We start from the raw sequence: 18,121 nt of genomic DNA, 5'->3' as shown, positions 1-18,121 counted from the left end.
CCTGGAGAGCCGTGTTTACATAGGTATATTTGTCTTGTAGAAGATTATTCAGGTGTATGCATTTGCAGTGAACACAAACACTCCCCCCCCCTTTTAGGTTGATGAAAAATGAGCAGCTTTTCAAAGCTGACTGGTTATCTTAATCACTTCTTCAATGTGAAATTGAAGATGTTCAACAGTTGTAATAGGGGAACTCAGTGACATTTTTTTAGTAGTACTAGTTTCTTTATATACTACCTAGCATAAATACAAGCCTTTTTCTCATCCTTTTAATATCTTGGTTAAAGTATTTAGTCTTGCCATAATAATACTAACATTTTTCACTTGTTATACTTCTCATATGAAGTTCTGTCACTGATTGTGCTTGGATAATTAACTATAATTTGCAGTAAGGTAAAACTTTACCTATTAGCATACATAGTGTTTTTAATGGATTCGTTTTTAACACTGGTGCTTAAAATAAAAAGATGTTCAGTAGCATAAGCTTACATATGATAAGAGTGGGTCACAACAGTTTGATACAGAATTATTTTCTTCTTGGTGTGCAACCTGTCTGTTTTGGTGTAATTTAGACTGTGCAAGGAATTCCTTCCCCAAGCTATTCATCATATATTGTTAAACCAGAACGTGACCATTTTCAGTATATTTTTCCCATACACCGTTACTCATAACAGTGGGTCGTTCCAGAATCACATCTCTCAAATTCAGAGTATTTTTTCATTGATAAGCTTAACCTGTGGACAGTTTAAATTGTGTAATTTTATAGCAGATGTTGCTCTTTAAACTTCCATACTGGTGACAGCTATCAATGTATGGCAATGAGAAATCCTCTCCTGTTCATTTGTGTTTTTTTTCAAGCCAGCCTCTTTTCTTTTTCCATGTATTTTTACGCTAATACCCTTCCATATCTTCCATATTGTTTTATACCAGAATTGTATAGAGCATTTTAATGGAGTTGTTCATGTAATTCTTCCATTCTGTTTGAAAACACCACACAGAGCTACATCAGTTAAGGTGCTTTGTGTTCTGCTGCTGTCATTGGTGTCTCCTGGCTGGTTTGCGATTGATTCATGTTTTCCTCCTGTCAGTTTCGAACAACGTTCTTTACTGGGGGGGACATTGTGTTTTTTTTTTTCACAATGGTATTGTTACTCAGAGTGAGATTCCACTTTCACTAATTCATTTTTAGAGATTATTTACTTCATCCTTTATGACATTTTCTTTCAGCTTTGGTCAACCTCCTTTTATGTAGTTCTACTTTTAGCACAGCTGTTGTCACTTTATTTTAGGTTGTGCCTTGAAGAGCCTTTCCAGCAATTTAGCTAAATTCTGTGCAGTGTTGCATATGAAACTCAAATTAGCACTGCTCTGTTTTCTTCAGTACTCTCTCCTACAGACTGTGCTAGACTAACAAACTAACTTTGGTAAACTTCTGTTATGCTTTAGACTTTTGCTCTGATACTTCAAATTTTTCAGCATTATCTGAAATCTGGCAGAGACTAACGTCTCTGACTGGAATATTCTTGAACTAAACTTTGGAGCCTTTTCCTGCATGAACTTAGCTTATTGTAATTCCAACTTGGTTTCCAGTTTTTGCTCCCTTTCCAACATTTATCTGTGACCTCTTCCATTCAGATTTTGCTAACAAGCTCTGTTACCTCATCCACGTCAGCTGTTTTGAAATCTAAGTTTAAACAAAATTTGTGGATCTTCTGTTTGTTCAAGGTTTATAACTTGATTTGATGGCAGTCTCCTTTGAAGTCTTTTATACGTACTAAAGCCAAATTTTTAACAACTTAGACTTACCAATCGAGTTTTTCAAGAACCATTCAGTTTGTCACAAAAGAATACTTGGCTGCTGCTATACTAAGAGTTGATGTCTGCAAATTAAGCTTTGTTAACTTAATAAATAGTACAAGATATGTTGGGCGTATATAATCTTCTACCACAGATGGGAAATACTTGATTTAGAGCTGTAGATTGGTCAGCTGAGGCATCAAATTTCTTTAAGTTGCATTGTTGCTTATGTATTTAGTTAATAAAGTCTTCCCTGTGATTAAGTGGAGATTTTTGTTTATGTACTGCCTAACTCTGGGAAGTCTTCCAATTCTCAAAAGTTTGTTTGAAGTTACATCATGTATCTTGATAATGTCTTTAATATCAGAGCAGTGCAATAGTTAATGTATTTAATGTGGTAGATGACTAACTTGTTGATGTCAGTGTTAGCACTTGTCAACCAGAATTTTTTCCTTTCTTTTTATCTCATGATTAAGAGCCACGTTTTCATGTCAGCATAGGGCAGTGCAAGGCAAAACCATGTGATAGGGAGCAGCGTGTTTAAAAATCGAGATTGTTACTGTTGTACGTGACCAGTTTAAAAAAAAAAATGGAATGAGGAACTGGTCTGGCCTATGCAATTGGGGCAGATTCCAGTTGAAGTGATAGAAGCCATCAGGTCAGCAGCCTCTTAGGAAATAACGCTTTGCATATGCAGAGACATTGCATTTATAAATACTGGAAAAGCTTTGTTTTGATATGGTAGCAGGTTAGAATTAGAGATGTTCACTTTATAACTGAGTCATTTGCTCATTAGACATTTGCTTTTTCACTTCTTGGTGTTTCATATATCGCAGTATTAGGTCGGTTCCTCATTTAGTAACTATTGGTCTCAGTTTCTAGTTATCACAGGTGCGAAAACTTAGTGCCAAAATCCATGGTGATAAAAGCTCTTCATCGGCATCTTAATGGCAGTATAGTGTAACTTTTTTTTATAAAGAATGCATAATTATAATTAATTCTTCACGACTAATTAGCTAATGCTGACTATGCTTTTTTACTCGCTGATAAAGAATTATGGACCAGGTAGGTAACTCTTGATGTATGAGGTGGTCACTATGCGCATATATTGTGGAACATCACCTTTTATGACAAGGAGAAGACAAAGTTCTGTGAAAAATTAACATGGGATTTGCATCTTTGTTTTCCAGCAACTCTTCGATTCTTTCTGTTAGTGACAGTGTTTTATGTTCCGTCGGATTGCCTTTGTATGTGGAGGATGTGGGAAGTTTTGGCTTTAATAAAACAGTTGGTGAAACAAGAAGATTCCTGTGACTTTACAGTGTTAGAAGAGTTGATTGGTTTCGGGTGGTCAGAGAAGTAAAAAACAAACAAAAAAAACACTCACCCCCTTCATACAAAAGACAAAGAATGCATTAGCAATTGGAGTGGTTTTTTTTTTTGTAGTTGTGGAAAGTGGTTGCCAAAAGATCAACAGAATAACCTACATGGCCTTTCTGTTCTCTGAAAAACGGTCAGTGTCAGGATGCACTTTGGAAAGCAGGAAGGAATGTAATGGTGCTGCTACCCAGTTCTTTCCAATAGCTGTTGTTAGTAGCTTTCATTGCTTGACTTCCTCTCAGCTCAAGTACAAACAAAACTGGCATTTAAGTAACTCCATCAGAATCCTAGTTCTTCTCCACTGGATTCAAAACTGATTATTTTTAAGGGTCTAAAGCAGGAATTAATTTAAATTAGTTCGTTTAGCTTTTAAGGTTGTGAAATAGCATCTTGCCTTCCAGGTACTCCTTGCACATACTCATGGGATAGGTTAGTGTGTGGGATTTCTGTGCTGATACATAGAGCAGGTTACGATGAGGATTAGCCTTTTGTTTTCTGAAGTGCTTGGTATGCTTTCTGAGTGAGCACAGGTCTTTATCCTGGAGAGCATCCCATTCCGTAGTCACTCAAGATAAATACAATTTATTTAATTTGCTGAAGATATCTATAGAAATGGGTCAGCAATTGGTTTTGCTGTGAATGGGAAGGTTTGAATGTAGAGGATGTGGAACAGTGTTTCAAGGGCAGTGTGTCTTCTGTTAGACAGTCTCAGGGAAGAGGAGCTCCATTGTAGACCTTTCAATCTGTATTGCTCACAAAGAGCGATTTCAAAAACAGTAAACCAGGGTAAAGATTTTTTGTTGTCTAGAAAATACCTATCTGGTGAACATGGAAATGTCCATTTGAGCTGATATTGTTTAGCTGTTTTTTTTAAATGGCAACAAATATCACTTATTTAAATCCCATGGTATGGATGGCTCCTTTCTTCTGTTCATGATCAGTAGATTGTGTTACTGCTGATTCTCCTGCATCAGAGGCATCTGAGTTGTTAATAATTGTGGTTAGTGAACATTTGATTCCAGCTAATGGCTGGGAGGGGCAGGGGGAAACCAGAATAAATGTGGCAGTGTGGTGTATGCATAACCACGCTACTTGTAATTAACTATTTGGGCAACTTGCTGTAAAGGGAACTAGCGTAGTGTTTTGTAATAATTAAGCCTGGTATTAATGTGATCATCTAGATCCACTTCAAAGGTCGTGCTGTGCTGATGGACTTTACCTGTGGAAAAATTTTGGAAGGTGACAATGCTAATCTAACCCATGTTGTTAGGAAATTTCCTAACAGGCAGAATGGTCTATGCTCACGTACTCTGAGGTGCTGTGTAAGCTTGGTCTAATAGTGCTGACACTTAACAAAAAGATGAGTGTTCTGGATTCATTTTCCTGATTTTTTTTTTTTTAATGCTGACTTTTGAAAGAAAGACTGAACTTCTCTGACTCTTAGAAGTTTATTTTAGATGTACTATTTTCTATCTTTGAGAATCTTTCAGTTCTGCAAAGGTACTCGTTGGTTGGGTGGGTAGTGTGCATCAGCTGATAGACGATGTTAGTTGAAGATGGCAGGCGGTCTGCCAAAAGGCTCACTTAACTCTCCAGTTAGGAACTTTTAAATCAAATTTGATGTTGTTAAAGATACTTATTTTTTGGAGCACAGTAGTGGTACATGAGGAGACAGAGGACTTCACCTCAAATATATAGCTTTTAGAGTTTACCAAGAAAAGGAGGAGACTAAATTTGGTCTGTCTTATTTTATTTTCTAAAGTTTGTATTGTGTTGAATAACATACATGCAAATTTTAGGAAGTGGCAACAGGTGCATAAGACTGTTCTAAATTTTCTAGTTTATGTCAGTGTCCAACATCATGCTCTAAAACAAAACTGCTGATGTATGAAAGTTTGTCAGAAGTGGACTGTTTTCTGCAAAGCGTCTGTTTTCTCAGCTTTGGTGCTTCTTGATCATGTTTCTCTAAATCTTCAGTTTTCCTTTGTATTAGTTTCTGAAAGAAAGGCAAGAATCTTCTTTCCCTAATGCTCAGGCATTTCTCTGATAAATAGCAGTGGGTGAGTAGAGTAAATGCTTGTGCCAACATTTTAGTCTCTGTACTGATGATGCATGTTGGGTGCAGGTCCATGTGGCACAACATTAAAAATTACTTGGTTCTTTGCTAGTGCTGCTGTTTCTGCTACATCAGCAGTAGCAGCAAACAGCAGTACTGCTAGCAGTGAAGACTGTTAAAATTGTGATGAATAAAAACAACTATTTCTTTGCCAAGTAAGCGTATTAAAGCTGCTAGATTAGAAAACACGAGTTGTGATGTTCCACCATAATAAAGCACTTAAAAGCTTTCTTTTGACATTTATACAAAGAGAAAAGATGAGCATGCTCTATTTGCTTTTGAAATCAGTTTGATGCAAACCTTACAGCTGCCCAAAACAGAGTTTTGCAGGTTCTTCTAGCAAAAGAAATGAGTGAATTTTGATACTGAGGCTACTGACAAATTGTTGAAAGTGCTGACCACTTACTGTTGGAGTGACAGTTTAATCATCAAAAAAGTACTGTTAGATTGAGCTCAGAGGAACAAAGGAGAAGAAATTAGAGTTTTGACAAGGCATTAAAGGATGAGTTGAAATCTGAAGTGCAAATGTGTGTGTGTGTGTGAGAGAGAGACTGCTGCAGGACTGTCCTATGCCATGTTCTCAGTGGCAATGCCCAGAATTTACAGGTTGTTCTTCAGCTCCTCTGAGATGAGGTGCTGGTGAACCTAGTGTGCAAATGGAATAGTGTCGCCTTTTTTTTGGCTCTTTTTCTAATTTTGCTTAATAAGTTGTACTTACATTTGCTATGTGCTGTGTCAGCAAAGGAGTGGAGAACATTACCACGCTTGTCATCTTGTAGTTTGCACCATCAGAACACTTTCAAGTCCATCTGTCTTTAGAAAATTTTCAGTGAGAGCAGAATATGATAGTTATATACTCTGTTTTTAGCTAAACTATTTCAGGTGCTTTGTTTGCAGTATTATTGGATACTGCTTGAAATAAGCAGTTTGTTTTAGGGGGCTAATTGAAAGTTAATTGGTTTCAAAAATAAAGGCATCTAGTTGCATCTATTTTATGGGTAGAGCTTTAATGGGACGTTATGGAATGGGTTGTCTGCCATGATAAACCCTGGATCCAAATTCACTGAATTTGGATATTCCTAAAAGCTAATCTGTAAGTTTGAATGTTTGTAACACTTTTGGGGACCTATCTGATTGAAAAAGAATTGGAAAAATGTATTGTTTAAATACCTTTTCAATTTCTGAATTGATGATCCAGCAGCAGTTAGGTGCAGTAAAACTACTTTCCAAAAATGTTAACTTTTTGCGCACATCTGAATTTCACGTTAAAAAATAATTAATTTTTGGTAGGAAAGAATGAGAAGGAATGTGAATCAGTTGTTTTCCCAGCCTGACCTCTCTGCTCAATGAATGCAGATCAGCACATGAATTTGGGGGAACTATTGAGGTGCTCTCTGGTAGCTTTCAGAATTTTTAATCTTTCACAAAAATTACTGTGGAAATACTGAAACCATCGTTTGCATTTTGTTCTTAGTGTCGTGGTCTGTAAGAACCAAATTAGCTGTAAGAACGGTATTTTCCTGTCTAACGACAAAATTATGCTGTGCTTCAAAGTTTGGTGGCATTGATATGTTAGGCATAACTTGATTTCTGTGAGCAGATGCAAACCTGAAACTGAACGTTCTACGCATCACTAAGATCCAAGAACCTTATACATTTTTAGCCATATAAACATAGCTTTTTTTCTCACTGTTCTTTTTAAAGATTTAACTTCTTAAAATTTGCTCGTATCTTGTTTTATGTGAAACTATAGCTAATGATTGAGAATCTTCAAGTCTGTGGAGCTTTGGTTCTTCAAGAATGTATGGTGATTTGAGTCAGTAGATGGTGAATATTTTGATTACTTCTGGATCTCCTGTTGACTGTGGCTAGTGGTTTGTTCCACACCCATTTGCTTTGCATTGTAAAAATTGAGAATGACAGAAGTGACTCTTCCATGACAGAAATGTTAAATTCTGTGTGCAGTAAAGGCTTATGTTGTGTTAGACTTAGAAAAAGGATGGTAGGCTGGGAGCTGCATTGATTTAGTTGTCTAAATGGCTGTAGCTAAACTAAGCGAATTGTTAACCTCAGAATATTTGTTTCAGTTCTTCAAATTCTAGTTTAAACTCCAGTGAGGAATTTAAGAACAGTGTAGGTCTGATTTTTTTTCAAAATATAAAGCTTTGTAATTTAGATGAAGTCCTCATAATGGAAAATTCCATGGCTGTAGGCACTGCAGGTAAGGGTGGTTTGAAACTCAGAAATGGATGTGAGAAGAAGCTGAACCTTTTCAGTGTTTTTCTCTTGGAATCTGCTTGCTAAGTGGTTGAAGTTAACCAATTTTACTTAGCAGTGCAACAGTCTGAAACACCTGTGTGGTCTCCTTTACTCAAAGGGAATGATCATTGACAGCTGAGAAGCAGTAACTTTTCAGTGGCTTTTAATGTGATGACAAACATTCAGCTGAATGCAGTCCTTGGTGTGCTCAAGAGCAGGAAGAAACGTTTGTCATTAAGTATCATGAAGTCCAACAAGTATGCATCTGTAGACAAATAGAGTTGGTTTAAACAGTGGGTCCTGCCTTGGGTCACATCTTAGGTATTAGAGAGTGAAAAATGCTATTGGTAAATGAGAGAGAGAAAAGATTGCTTGTAGTTTTCAGGGACATAGGGAAAAATGTTTTTCTGGGTCAGAACATGTCATTGCCACCATAGGTGACTATGTCATGCCATATTAAGGTGGAACAACGTAATTATATTGAAACCAGTTTGTCTTTTTCTGAGCCTATTCCTCCACTGTCCTGCTGTGAGCAAGACAAATCTGTCATTTACTGCTGAACTCAAGTCACTTTAAAAGTACAAAAAAGACTGTTGTTAAAGGTTAATAATGTGGATTTTGCAATTCTTCATCAGAGGTCTTGCTTGCAGTAGAGATGGGTACTTAAATCTTTTCAAAGGGAGGCGTAGTTCTGCATTTGTAGAGCTTACGGTTTCTGGAGGTACGGTGAAGCTGCTGTATGCTTTTTTTTTTTAGCCATATCTGCTGTTATAATTAAGTATCTCTCCTTACTAACTCACTTAAATCCCTAGAGTGTTATAGAACATAATTACCACCATGGTGTTAAGATAGAGATAAAGTAGTTAGAATTGTGCTTAGATATTGACTTTGAAAATAAAGCCTGCCTTATTTTTGAATCAGTTGGCTTCCTGTGAGATACCCTGGTGCAAGAATTTGTAAAGAATTGTAAACATGGAGAAGCCAAAGCCTTGCATGTAAACTTCTGAAGTGCGATGCCATGAGACACGTGCCAAAGAAGCTTTTGAGAAGGGAAGATGAGATTTCTGTTTGGTAGTGTGTAGGAAGTGACGTGAAATCTAGATAAAAAGCTGTTTACTTGAGTTCCTTTTATTTTTTCTTTGATTTGTGGTTGAACTGATAAAAAATGAGAAGTAGTGCTGTGTGGATGTGACCTTCCTACTTGTGTAGTCTTCCTGTCCTCAGATTTTTAAGTATTTCAGAACAGAGTGAAACTGATACTAGATAGGGGTAAAAGGGGAGCTTGGAGCGTTTCTGACGTGCTGCCGATGAGTGGTGTGGAACCTTCCTGTGCTTCCAACAGACTCTTGTCGGAGGTGCTGAAAATACAGGAGTAAAGCGGGCAGTAGAACTGCTTACAGTGACTGGCAACGTTGCAAGAGAGTCAAAAGCCTATGTAAAGCTTGTGTTTGGTTTAATGAAGAAGATGATCATATAATCAGAATTCTATACTTTGAGAATGGGCGCGAAGGCTGTTAGGGTAAGAGGCTTGATTAAACAAGAAGCAGGTATACGATAGATCTACCGTTAGTCATAAAGAGGGGGAAGTCTCAAAGATGTGTGAAAGGATTCAGCAGAGTTTAGAAGAACCCACATGCAATGTGGGGCAGCTAAATAACTTCCAGCGCTGGGTATTTGTGAGAGTGCTTGTGATAGGCTGGACTAACACGTTAGGTGGAAAATAGGTTGCATTTTGTTCATAGTGAAAACCAGTGATGTGAAGGAAATCAGCAGAATGAGAGAGAATGGGTGAGCATGAGCTTATAATTTAAGCAGTAGTCCTTTGTTTCTTCCAAATACCAGATAAATGAAAGGAGGCTACCAGACAACGGCCTCACAAAAGTGCAGTTCAGAGAACTGATCAGCAGTTGAAGAAAAAGTGGAAAACATTTGATGTTGTTTTACCTATTGCTCCTGAATATCTTTCCTGAAATCTTAGTAAAAGTATCTGAGGCAAGAGTGAAGACGAGATGTCAAGGAGAGGAAACCATAGCCTGTGGTGGCAACGCTGAATTGATGCAGCTGACTATCCCTGTCCTGGTGTTTGTTAGTATTTGCAATGGCTTGAACGTGGGGGAAGAAGACAAACCTAGCTATGCAAAGAAAACAAAATTTCAGGTGCCTGGTCCTGTAGTGGAGTAGAAAATCCTGCACTGGTAGGTGTATTAGCTGTATGTAACACATGAGGCATGATAGATGGGTTGGGATTCACAAAAGCCAGAGTTTGGTGGTAGTCCTCAGGTCAGCTCGTCAGACTGCCTGGGTGTGTTCCGAATGGCTGGATCTTGTCTGCCACAGCTGTGATGGGAAAAATTAAAGTACATGTTCTTCTTATGCAAATGAGAATATCTAATGTTAGTGCTTATATTGTATATGAATGATACAATTTAAAATGAAATCACAGAATAATAAAATCACAGAATTGTTTGGGTTGGGAGAGACCTTGAAGACCATCAGTTCCAACCCCCTGCCATGGGCAGGGACACCTCCCACCGGACCGGGTTGCCCAAAGCCCCATCCAGCCTGGCCTTGAACACCTCCAGGGATGGGGCATCCACAGCTTCTCTGGGCAGCCTGTTCCACTGCCTCACCACCCTCTGAGTGAAAAACTTCCTCCTAATATCTAATCTAAACCTGCCTTCTTTTAGATTAAAGGCATTATCTCTTGTCCTATCCCTACACATCCTGACAAAGAGTCCCTCCCCAGCTTTCCTGTAGGCCCCCTTTAGCTACTGGAAGGCTACAGTAAGATCTCCCCAGGGCCTTCTCTTCTCCAGGCTGAACAATCCCAATGTCCTCAGCCCCTCTTCATAGGTGAGGTGCTCCAACCTTGATCATCTTCGTGGCCCTCCTCTGGATTTGTTCTAATACATCCATGTCTATCTCGTGCTGGTGGCCCCAGAGCTGAACGCCAGGGCTCCAGGTGGGGTCTCGAGAGCTGAGCAGAGGGGTCAATCACTTCCCTTGCCCTGCTGGCCACACTTCGTTTGATGTAGCCCAGGGTATGGTTGGCTTTCTGTGCTGCAGGCACACAGTGCTGGCTCATGTGGAGCTTCTCATCAACCAATATTCAGTGCAACTACTCTGTAGCTGCCAAATATAAATAAAAACGACCGTGTTGCTGCTTACACTTCAAAACTTAGGCAGACAGCCTAGCCTGTTCCAGTGTAGTGTAAATTAATGGAAAATCTGAAGAGAATGGAAAGGAAACTGAGTCTGCCAAAAGATAATAATATTTGTTCAAAGAGATGTGCTAAAGAATTTCTTTATATACTGAAGCCAGTATAAATACTGCTTGGAGTTTTGAGGATTTTGTGCCTGTTGCCAAAATTGTCAGTGCAGAAGAAGCTGTGGATTTTTCCTTGAGCTATGATTATGTGATGATGAAATTTGTGTTCTCCATTCTAAACAGGTGTTAACCACCAAATCATTATACAGTGTACATGATTGAGTATGTCAGTTTCCAGTGGAGAAACAACTTCTTCTTGAATATGCAGAGTACGTTTGTTAGAATTAATTCAGAATAATTTGGTTGAAAGCTAGGTCTGCGGCATATGAGAAATTCATTTGTCATTTCTCAGGCCCCCCTGCCCCTCCTCTCCTGGCTCCTCAAGTGGTGGAATCTCAGCTATAAATCATTTGGCAGGAAAACTTGATTATGAAACAGAAATTCTTTTAATCTTTTGTTTGCTGCTAGAGTTTAAAGTGCCTTCTCATTTCTGTGGCTTCATGTGATCAGATTAAAACAAAATTTCTTTTTCTTTTCAGTTTTATTTTAATTCTGAACATTTTGTAAGCAGTTGTAATAATTTTGACTAAAAGAATGGAATTATTGATGTCTGGTTTTACTTTACAGCCCTCACTTTCATATGTCTTTTTTTTTTTTTTACTTTTTTTTAAATTTTACTGCTTTTGAAGCAATGCCTGTTTAAATGTTAGCTTTCAGTTTGGAACTTGGGTAGTCCATCACTTCAAAGTAGTTCTTCAGTAATATTGGAATAAACCAAATGCGAATTTTTATACTAATGTGATTTAGTTATGAACTATTCCTTGTTTTATTCTTAGAGCAGTGATTTAAATTCTACTTTAACAGCTCTAGAAATGAAATCTAAGGTTGTAAAATGTACTTGGTTAAATAAGAGAAGACTGTGTTCTCAAATTAAGTTAAAATTCAGTGAAATTAACCCGAGTTTGAGCTAAATTATCTATTTTAACAATATTGTTTATATCCACTCAACTGTATTTCGCTACATCTGTAGGCGTATGTAATACAGGTGCAATTGGTAGAAACAGTACTTAGAAATCAGTTTCTGACATTCCCTAGTGACGCTGAGGAGTTTTTAATTATTTTGTAATGAAGAAATGGGATTTTTTTTATGTCCTTACCTGTTTGCTTATATAGGCCCAGCTCTCTGATATCATTGTTCTCCACTTTTTCATCATCATACCAAGGGCAGCCAGTAGTTCTACTTGCTAGTTTGTTGTCACACTGTGTGCTCAGTAACTGCTTCCTTGAACTGGCGGATGCCTCATTGCTTACGTGCACTCTTGCGTTTCCAGATGCTATAGATGAGCTAGCAAGTATTACTGTATAGCTGCATTTTTTTTTACTGTCAGATAAAGATTTTTCTCTGCCCATTCCTCCCCTTTCTCCCCCCCCCCCTTTTTCTTACTAGAGGCTTTAAAATAACAAATATACAAATCACTATTTTTATACACTTCTAAAATTGTGAACAATTTTGAGAGTTTTCAGGAGCTGCAGTTGACTTTTACTTGAATAGCTGAATTTCATAAACAGGGATGAGTAGGCAGCAAATTTACAGACATGGATAAAACACTTAAGATGGCGGCTGCAATAAAAAATAGATTTTTTTGTTACAGTCATGCTCATTAAGAAAAGAATAAACTGTCTTTCTAATTTTTCCCATATCTTAAGATTGTCATGCTAGATTATAAACTGTTACTGTATTTAATACATAATATACGTTTTTCCCCCCACAGAAATTAGCAGAGTACGGAAAGACATGTATAACGACACATTAAATGGTAGTACGGAGAAGAGAAGTGCAGAATTACCAGATGCTGTGGGACCTATTGTACAGTTACAAGAGAAACTATATGTGCCTGTAAAAGAATATCCAGATGTAAGTATATCTTTTTAGTCCCTAAACTTATGTTTTGATCCTTGTGGTCTCTAAATGTAAATTTCCTGTGATGCCACCCTTGGATCACCCTGTATTGCTTTTGACGAGGTACCTCTTAAGGAAGCTGTATAGGTACTTCTTGGTGGCTTGATACATATTAAAGAACAAGGTGAGTGGTTGAAGATTATCTGGGTTATAATTCAACATTTAAGGTCTGAATTACCTTGTTTGTTCAGTACAGTCAGTTGTGAGACACACTGTAGTGAGTTTTATGAGGAAAGTAGCTTTTGGGACAGTGTACTTTGCTCTTAGTATGTCTCTAAAAGTCAGTAGTAGCAGTGCCTAGAGATCCATATGAAGTCTTTTAGAGATGGTGCTTACCATTTGTTCTGTACCTATGTAACCAGCTCTATTGCATATAGAAGTTTCTTTATCTCCCCCAGTGCCCCCTTTCCCTCCCCTTAAGTGAAACTGCTTGCCTACGTTCAGCTGTTACTCCCTCCCGTGGGTCAAGTGCTCTTTTGTACCTGTACCATTTTGAGGGAGAATGGTTTTGTTTAACTAGAAAGAAGTATTTGGAACTCTCCTGTCTGATTTCTTAAAACAGTTTGGAAAAACAGTCCCATCAAAATGTACCCCAACCATTTCCATTTATCACTGACAAGATAAGAAATCGTGTTACTCCTCCATCATAGAGGAATGCAGGGTTCAAATGAATCATTTGCACATTGAAATTGTATAAAGCCGAGGAAAGCACAGAACAGCAAAGAATGCAGGTAACGCATATTTCTGTGGCTTTTCTTTGTATGATTATTGGATTCAACTCTCCAAATTGGCCGTTATTATTTTAATGCTGCTTAGAATGTTACAAGTCTTTAAGTAAAACCTCGTGCCATAGTTCACTGAGGAAAAATAAGTACAGGTCACTACTCAGAACTAACATTTAGATAAATACCTCCTTTCCCTTTTCAGTCTTCACAAAGTTGTTCTGTTGCCTTTGAGATCAAATACCTGTACTAGGAAAAATGTTCAAAGAATTTGCATTGTCAGAGCGAAGTCTTTCTTCCCTTCCCTTTTTTATTCCTCAATATTAAATATATACATATGTGTATGTGCATATCCCCACCCATACTAAAAACACTGGTTCTTTTGGAACTCCTTGGAATTCTAGATCTTTGAGAGGAACTGTGTGATGTGATTGTTCTGTAAGGTAATCTGACCAGCTTTTTACTTAAATAACTGTATATGTCTTAGAGTTGTATTACTTTTTGGCTTTTTAAAACATAGCTTAGTTGTTGAAATCTTGTTGTTACATAACTTCACAATTCATCCTTTGTGAATAACTACCTTAGTTATCAGTTGCAGTTTTTACAGGACTTGATGCTTTCTGTACTAGGATCATGAGGTAGAAGGAAGAGAATTGGGTTTTATTTCCTGTAGCTATAATTAAGCTTCTCTTCCAGAAATCAAGGGTGCAGTAGCTCAGCACTTGGCTGACAGTTAATTATCAAATATAATGTAAATAAGGAGGGAAAAGTGAGTTTTTAGTTACTGTCAAAGCACTTGTCTAATGTTGGGTGTAGGATTTCTTGATTCTAGCTACTGCTAGCTCTTCGTGTGCCTTCAGAAGAAAGTCCTTGAAGCTGTCGCAATTTTATTAATTTCTTGCAAATTAAGAAGTCAGAGTGCTATATATACATGTGGCATGCAGTAAAAAGGTGGTTGGCTCTTGTGAGATAATGTGAAACGTTTGGTAGAAAATGTGCAACTTTTGTCGCTACTTTTTGGCTTGTCACTCTAAAAGTATTTAAACTAGTTTAAATATTCTGATGTTTTTGAGCTTGTTTCTGACTGTCTTTTAAACCAGGAAAAGAACAGTAAGTTTTGGGTTATGAAGGGAGACCTGTCAAGGTTATTTTGACCCTTTGGACAATCCTCTGCTTGAAGAAAGAAATTCTTTGTTCATCGAAGCACTGCTTATTTCACTCATGGTGGCATCAATGAGTAAAACTCTCCCCAGCCATGCTAGGTATCATTAGGGGCTGTTAGCCTATCACTTTCACTTCTTAGGAGTAGAATGTGCTTTTTTTTTTTTTGTGGGTTTTGAGTGTCGTAGTACTCAGCAATTTGGACTTGAGTGGGGAGTCAGGCCCAGCATTTTTTCTGTGTTCCTGACTGTCTACCTGTTTTCCATATTTGTTCCTGGCTACTCAGAATGGGATCTGTGCAGCCTCAAAAATTAGTTAAGCAACTAGAATATGCCACTATGTACAAGAACAGTTGTTAACCCCTTTCTAACATCCTTTCTGCAAGTTAGAAATAAAATACCCTTCTTTGCATTCAGGTTAGTAATGTTCAGAAGGTCTGGAGTATGATGATTCCAACTTGTCTTAAAGAATGTGAAATTCACTTGTAAAGATAATTTCACTGATGGCAATTCTAATAGCACAGTGTTACTTTAAAATTTACTCATATCTAGCAAATGCTTTAGCTGTGATTGGATACAGGAAAGACATGCTGTACAGACTATCAGAGTGAGTTTGTCCGATTAAATCCAGTTAATTTTTTTCTGGTGCTATCATTCTCTTGCAATTGATGATTTTTTTATTCCTTATCAAGACATAAAGATGGATAACCCTAAAGGTTATTAGAAGAGTGAAGAGAAACTGTTTTCTGATGTAATTGAGTGATCTTTTTTTTTAAACAGAGGCCAAAATAGACATCAGTAAACTCTTGTGGTGCTCTAATAAAACTCTATTCTGGTAAATGCTTTTAACTTATTTTAAGCATCTAGTTTAGTTGTCTGTAGTGGATACTGAATAAGTGCTGTAGTGTAATTTTGTACACACAATCCTAAATTAACCATGTTGCATAAAAGTAATGGTCTGCCATCAGTTTAAACATGTGCATATGTTATATGCATTTCATATCTATAAACATACAACTATATATGTGTAAAAGATGAAACAGCAAATTTTCATAGCCTCTATTACTTTGATGCTGCTATACAGCTGTTTGAGTATGTACGCAGAGGAAGCATTACATAAACTTGAATTATGTAGCTAAAATAGGTATATGATCCACTAAAGTCTCTTAATAATTTGATTTTTTGAGGATTTTTCATTCTAGCTTTCAGTCTAAGACCATAGTTGATGCAAAGTTAAAATTTCCAAAATAAATGGTTGTCTGAAACAACCAGCGTTTTTTAAATGCCTCTGCATTTTTACTTCTGTACTAGTACTTGAAGGACATGCAAAAACCTTACTAAAAATAGCTAATTTTCTTTTGTATGTCATGTTGATGAGGAGGAGTTTTCCGTGATATAATAAGAGCCGAGTTGCGTAACTGGCGTGATCTGCTTTCAGGCTTGTTATTTTCAGTGCATGCCACAGTAATGAAGCTGCATATATTATTTTGTATATATTGTTTTTTCTTGCATCCTTGGCAAGTGTTTGATCTTTATGGAAATTTTAGTTTTAAAACTGAGATTTGAGCTATGTAGCTTTTCTGAACCATTTGTGTGCTCCAGAAATGTGTGAGAAATTGTGTACAATGCACCTGGAAGATTAGATTCTGTTAGTTGTCCATAATTTGCCCTTCAGTTAGAAATGTGTTCTGTCTACAATTAAATGTTTGTATCTTAATTTAACTCTTTGGTGTTATAGTTTCAAGGCATTTCTAATTCATGGAAAAATATATTCCATCAGAACTTTAAAGAAGAAAAATGTTAGGAAAATTATCAAGCTCTTAGCATAAGCGCCATCCTGCTTCCATTTTGTTTGTGGGTGAATAGTTAATACTGTCTTCAGTATTTCTTACGCTTCAGATAAATGATTCCTTTTCTTGAATTTCCCTAAAGAGCTGAGACTAAACTTTGCCTGATATCAATTTAAACAGTTTTTGGAATTAGTACCCACAAATATTGGACTGAATAAATGTTTTTTCTATTATAATCATGGCTTTATTATTAGTAAGTGCCCTGTTAGCTCTGATTAATGTGAAATTCTCTGTTGGAACTCTTCTGTGCCTCTTCAGTATAAATGTAAGAACTCAGTAATTATCGCATCTGAAGTAGCATGTCCTTTGAGTATACTGAAGCTCAAAGGCCAGCAGTGATAAACAGCTTGTGCGTACTTTCTGACCATTTTAGTTAAAACTGTTTAATTAGTACAACAGAATGATGAACACAGGGATTCATTTTACTATGGGGAACTTACTGGCAAAACATTTAAATCCTTTTTCAATTTGGTAATATCGGAGTTTAATAGCATCCTTAATAATGGATTAGGAAAATGATAACATCCTCTTTATTTACTGTTCTGATTCTTTTACTTAAGCTCTTCACTCCCTAATGATAAACAGGGAAGGAGGCGAAAAAAGCTGGCCTTGTTTACCCGTGCAATAGGAAGGAAAGAGGGAATATAACTGTTCTTTCTAAATAAATTTGGTCTATAGAAGTAACCAGCAGGGCTTGAGGAAGATTTGGCAAAAGGTCAACTACTGATACAACCACCAAATTTATTTGAAGAAACTAAAATAGTTTGATTACTGATTTCCACTCCGAATGAGATATTTGGAACAATATTTCTTTACAAGTAGTAAGGGGGGAAAAAGTTGTTTTTGAGTTGGAACTTCGCATATTTATAAGAGGTTTTATGGTCTCTACTTGCAAGCGATAAGGAATAGATTCAGTGAGAGAAGGTCCCCTTTGTTTAGATGTTAGTGAAATGGAGATCTGCCTTAATAATTGTATGAAGGTTTTTCTCCCTCTGTACCTAATATTTTATTGGATATGTTTCCATTACTGACAATTTGATCCCCCCGTTGAAAGGTAACTTTAAGTCTTTGTACATACTGTTTTTTCAGTGGAATAAATGCCAAAAATTAGACTTCAGTCAAAATAGTTATTTAGTTAAAATAAATGAATCTCATTCAAATTGGGTAACTATGATGGTTGCAAGGGATGTTTCGAACTGAACTTTTTGAAGAACAACTTAAGACCTAGCCGTCAACTTCTATCATGCTTGTTTTAGCTTGCGCAGTGCCTTTCATTATGGCTGGTCTCTCAATTGTAATTGTCTCTATGGAGTTAGGCTTTCAATGGGCAATTTATTTGATCAGAGCTGTCATCTTAATACCCTCTTTTGTTTGAATGTTCTAGAGTTCTGTGCTTCATCTGCATAAATATTTTTATTTCATGGACTGCAAAAATATTTGGGTGCTTTGCTTCATTTGGTCATCTGTTACAGCTTTTAACTTGTTTTGTTAGTTTGTCTATGGTTCCTATTTCTGAACTGTTTTCCCTCAGTACTTCTACATTTTTTATTTAGTATCACTTGCAAGACTAAAAATATGAATTGTGTGCAAATAGTTTAGTTCAGACAGT

General features: G+C 37.0%; 1 protein-coding gene and 1 long non-coding RNA gene across 19 annotated transcripts in view; one reads left to right on the top strand and one right to left on the bottom strand.

Annotated features, from left to right (window-relative positions):
- The window catches only part of LOC308191895, a 32,044-nt gene extending 19,460 nt beyond the window's left edge, over positions 1 to 12,584 (bottom strand). Inside the window, exon 1 of the long non-coding RNA XR_013948362.1 lies at positions 76 to 12,584. This is a non-coding gene — a long non-coding RNA (uncharacterized lncRNA). The remainder of the gene's footprint in view (positions 1 to 75) is intronic.
- QKI (QKI, KH domain containing RNA binding) overlaps positions 1 to 18,121 on the top strand; it is a 160,383-nt gene that overhangs the window by 24,819 nt on the left and 117,443 nt on the right. For all 18 annotated transcript variants that reach the window (XR_013948325.1, XR_013948326.1, XR_013948327.1 and 15 more), the window contains exon 2: positions 12,593 to 12,735. Coding sequence is in view for 15 of the 18 variants with exons in the window: in XM_080584786.1 (XP_080440912.1) it covers positions 12,593 to 12,735 (143 nt within the window). In the remaining 3 variants the exon portion in view is untranslated. The remainder of the gene's footprint in view (positions 1 to 12,592; positions 12,736 to 18,121) is intronic.

The sequence above is a fragment of the Anser brachyrhynchus genome, assembly GCF_964034855.1.
Source record: "Anser brachyrhynchus genome assembly, chromosome: 3".
Lineage (NCBI taxonomy): Eukaryota > Metazoa > Chordata > Aves > Anseriformes > Anatidae > Anser > Anser brachyrhynchus.
The sequence above is the reverse complement of the archived record's forward strand: the minus strand, read 5'-3'. Positions and strand labels throughout refer to the sequence as shown.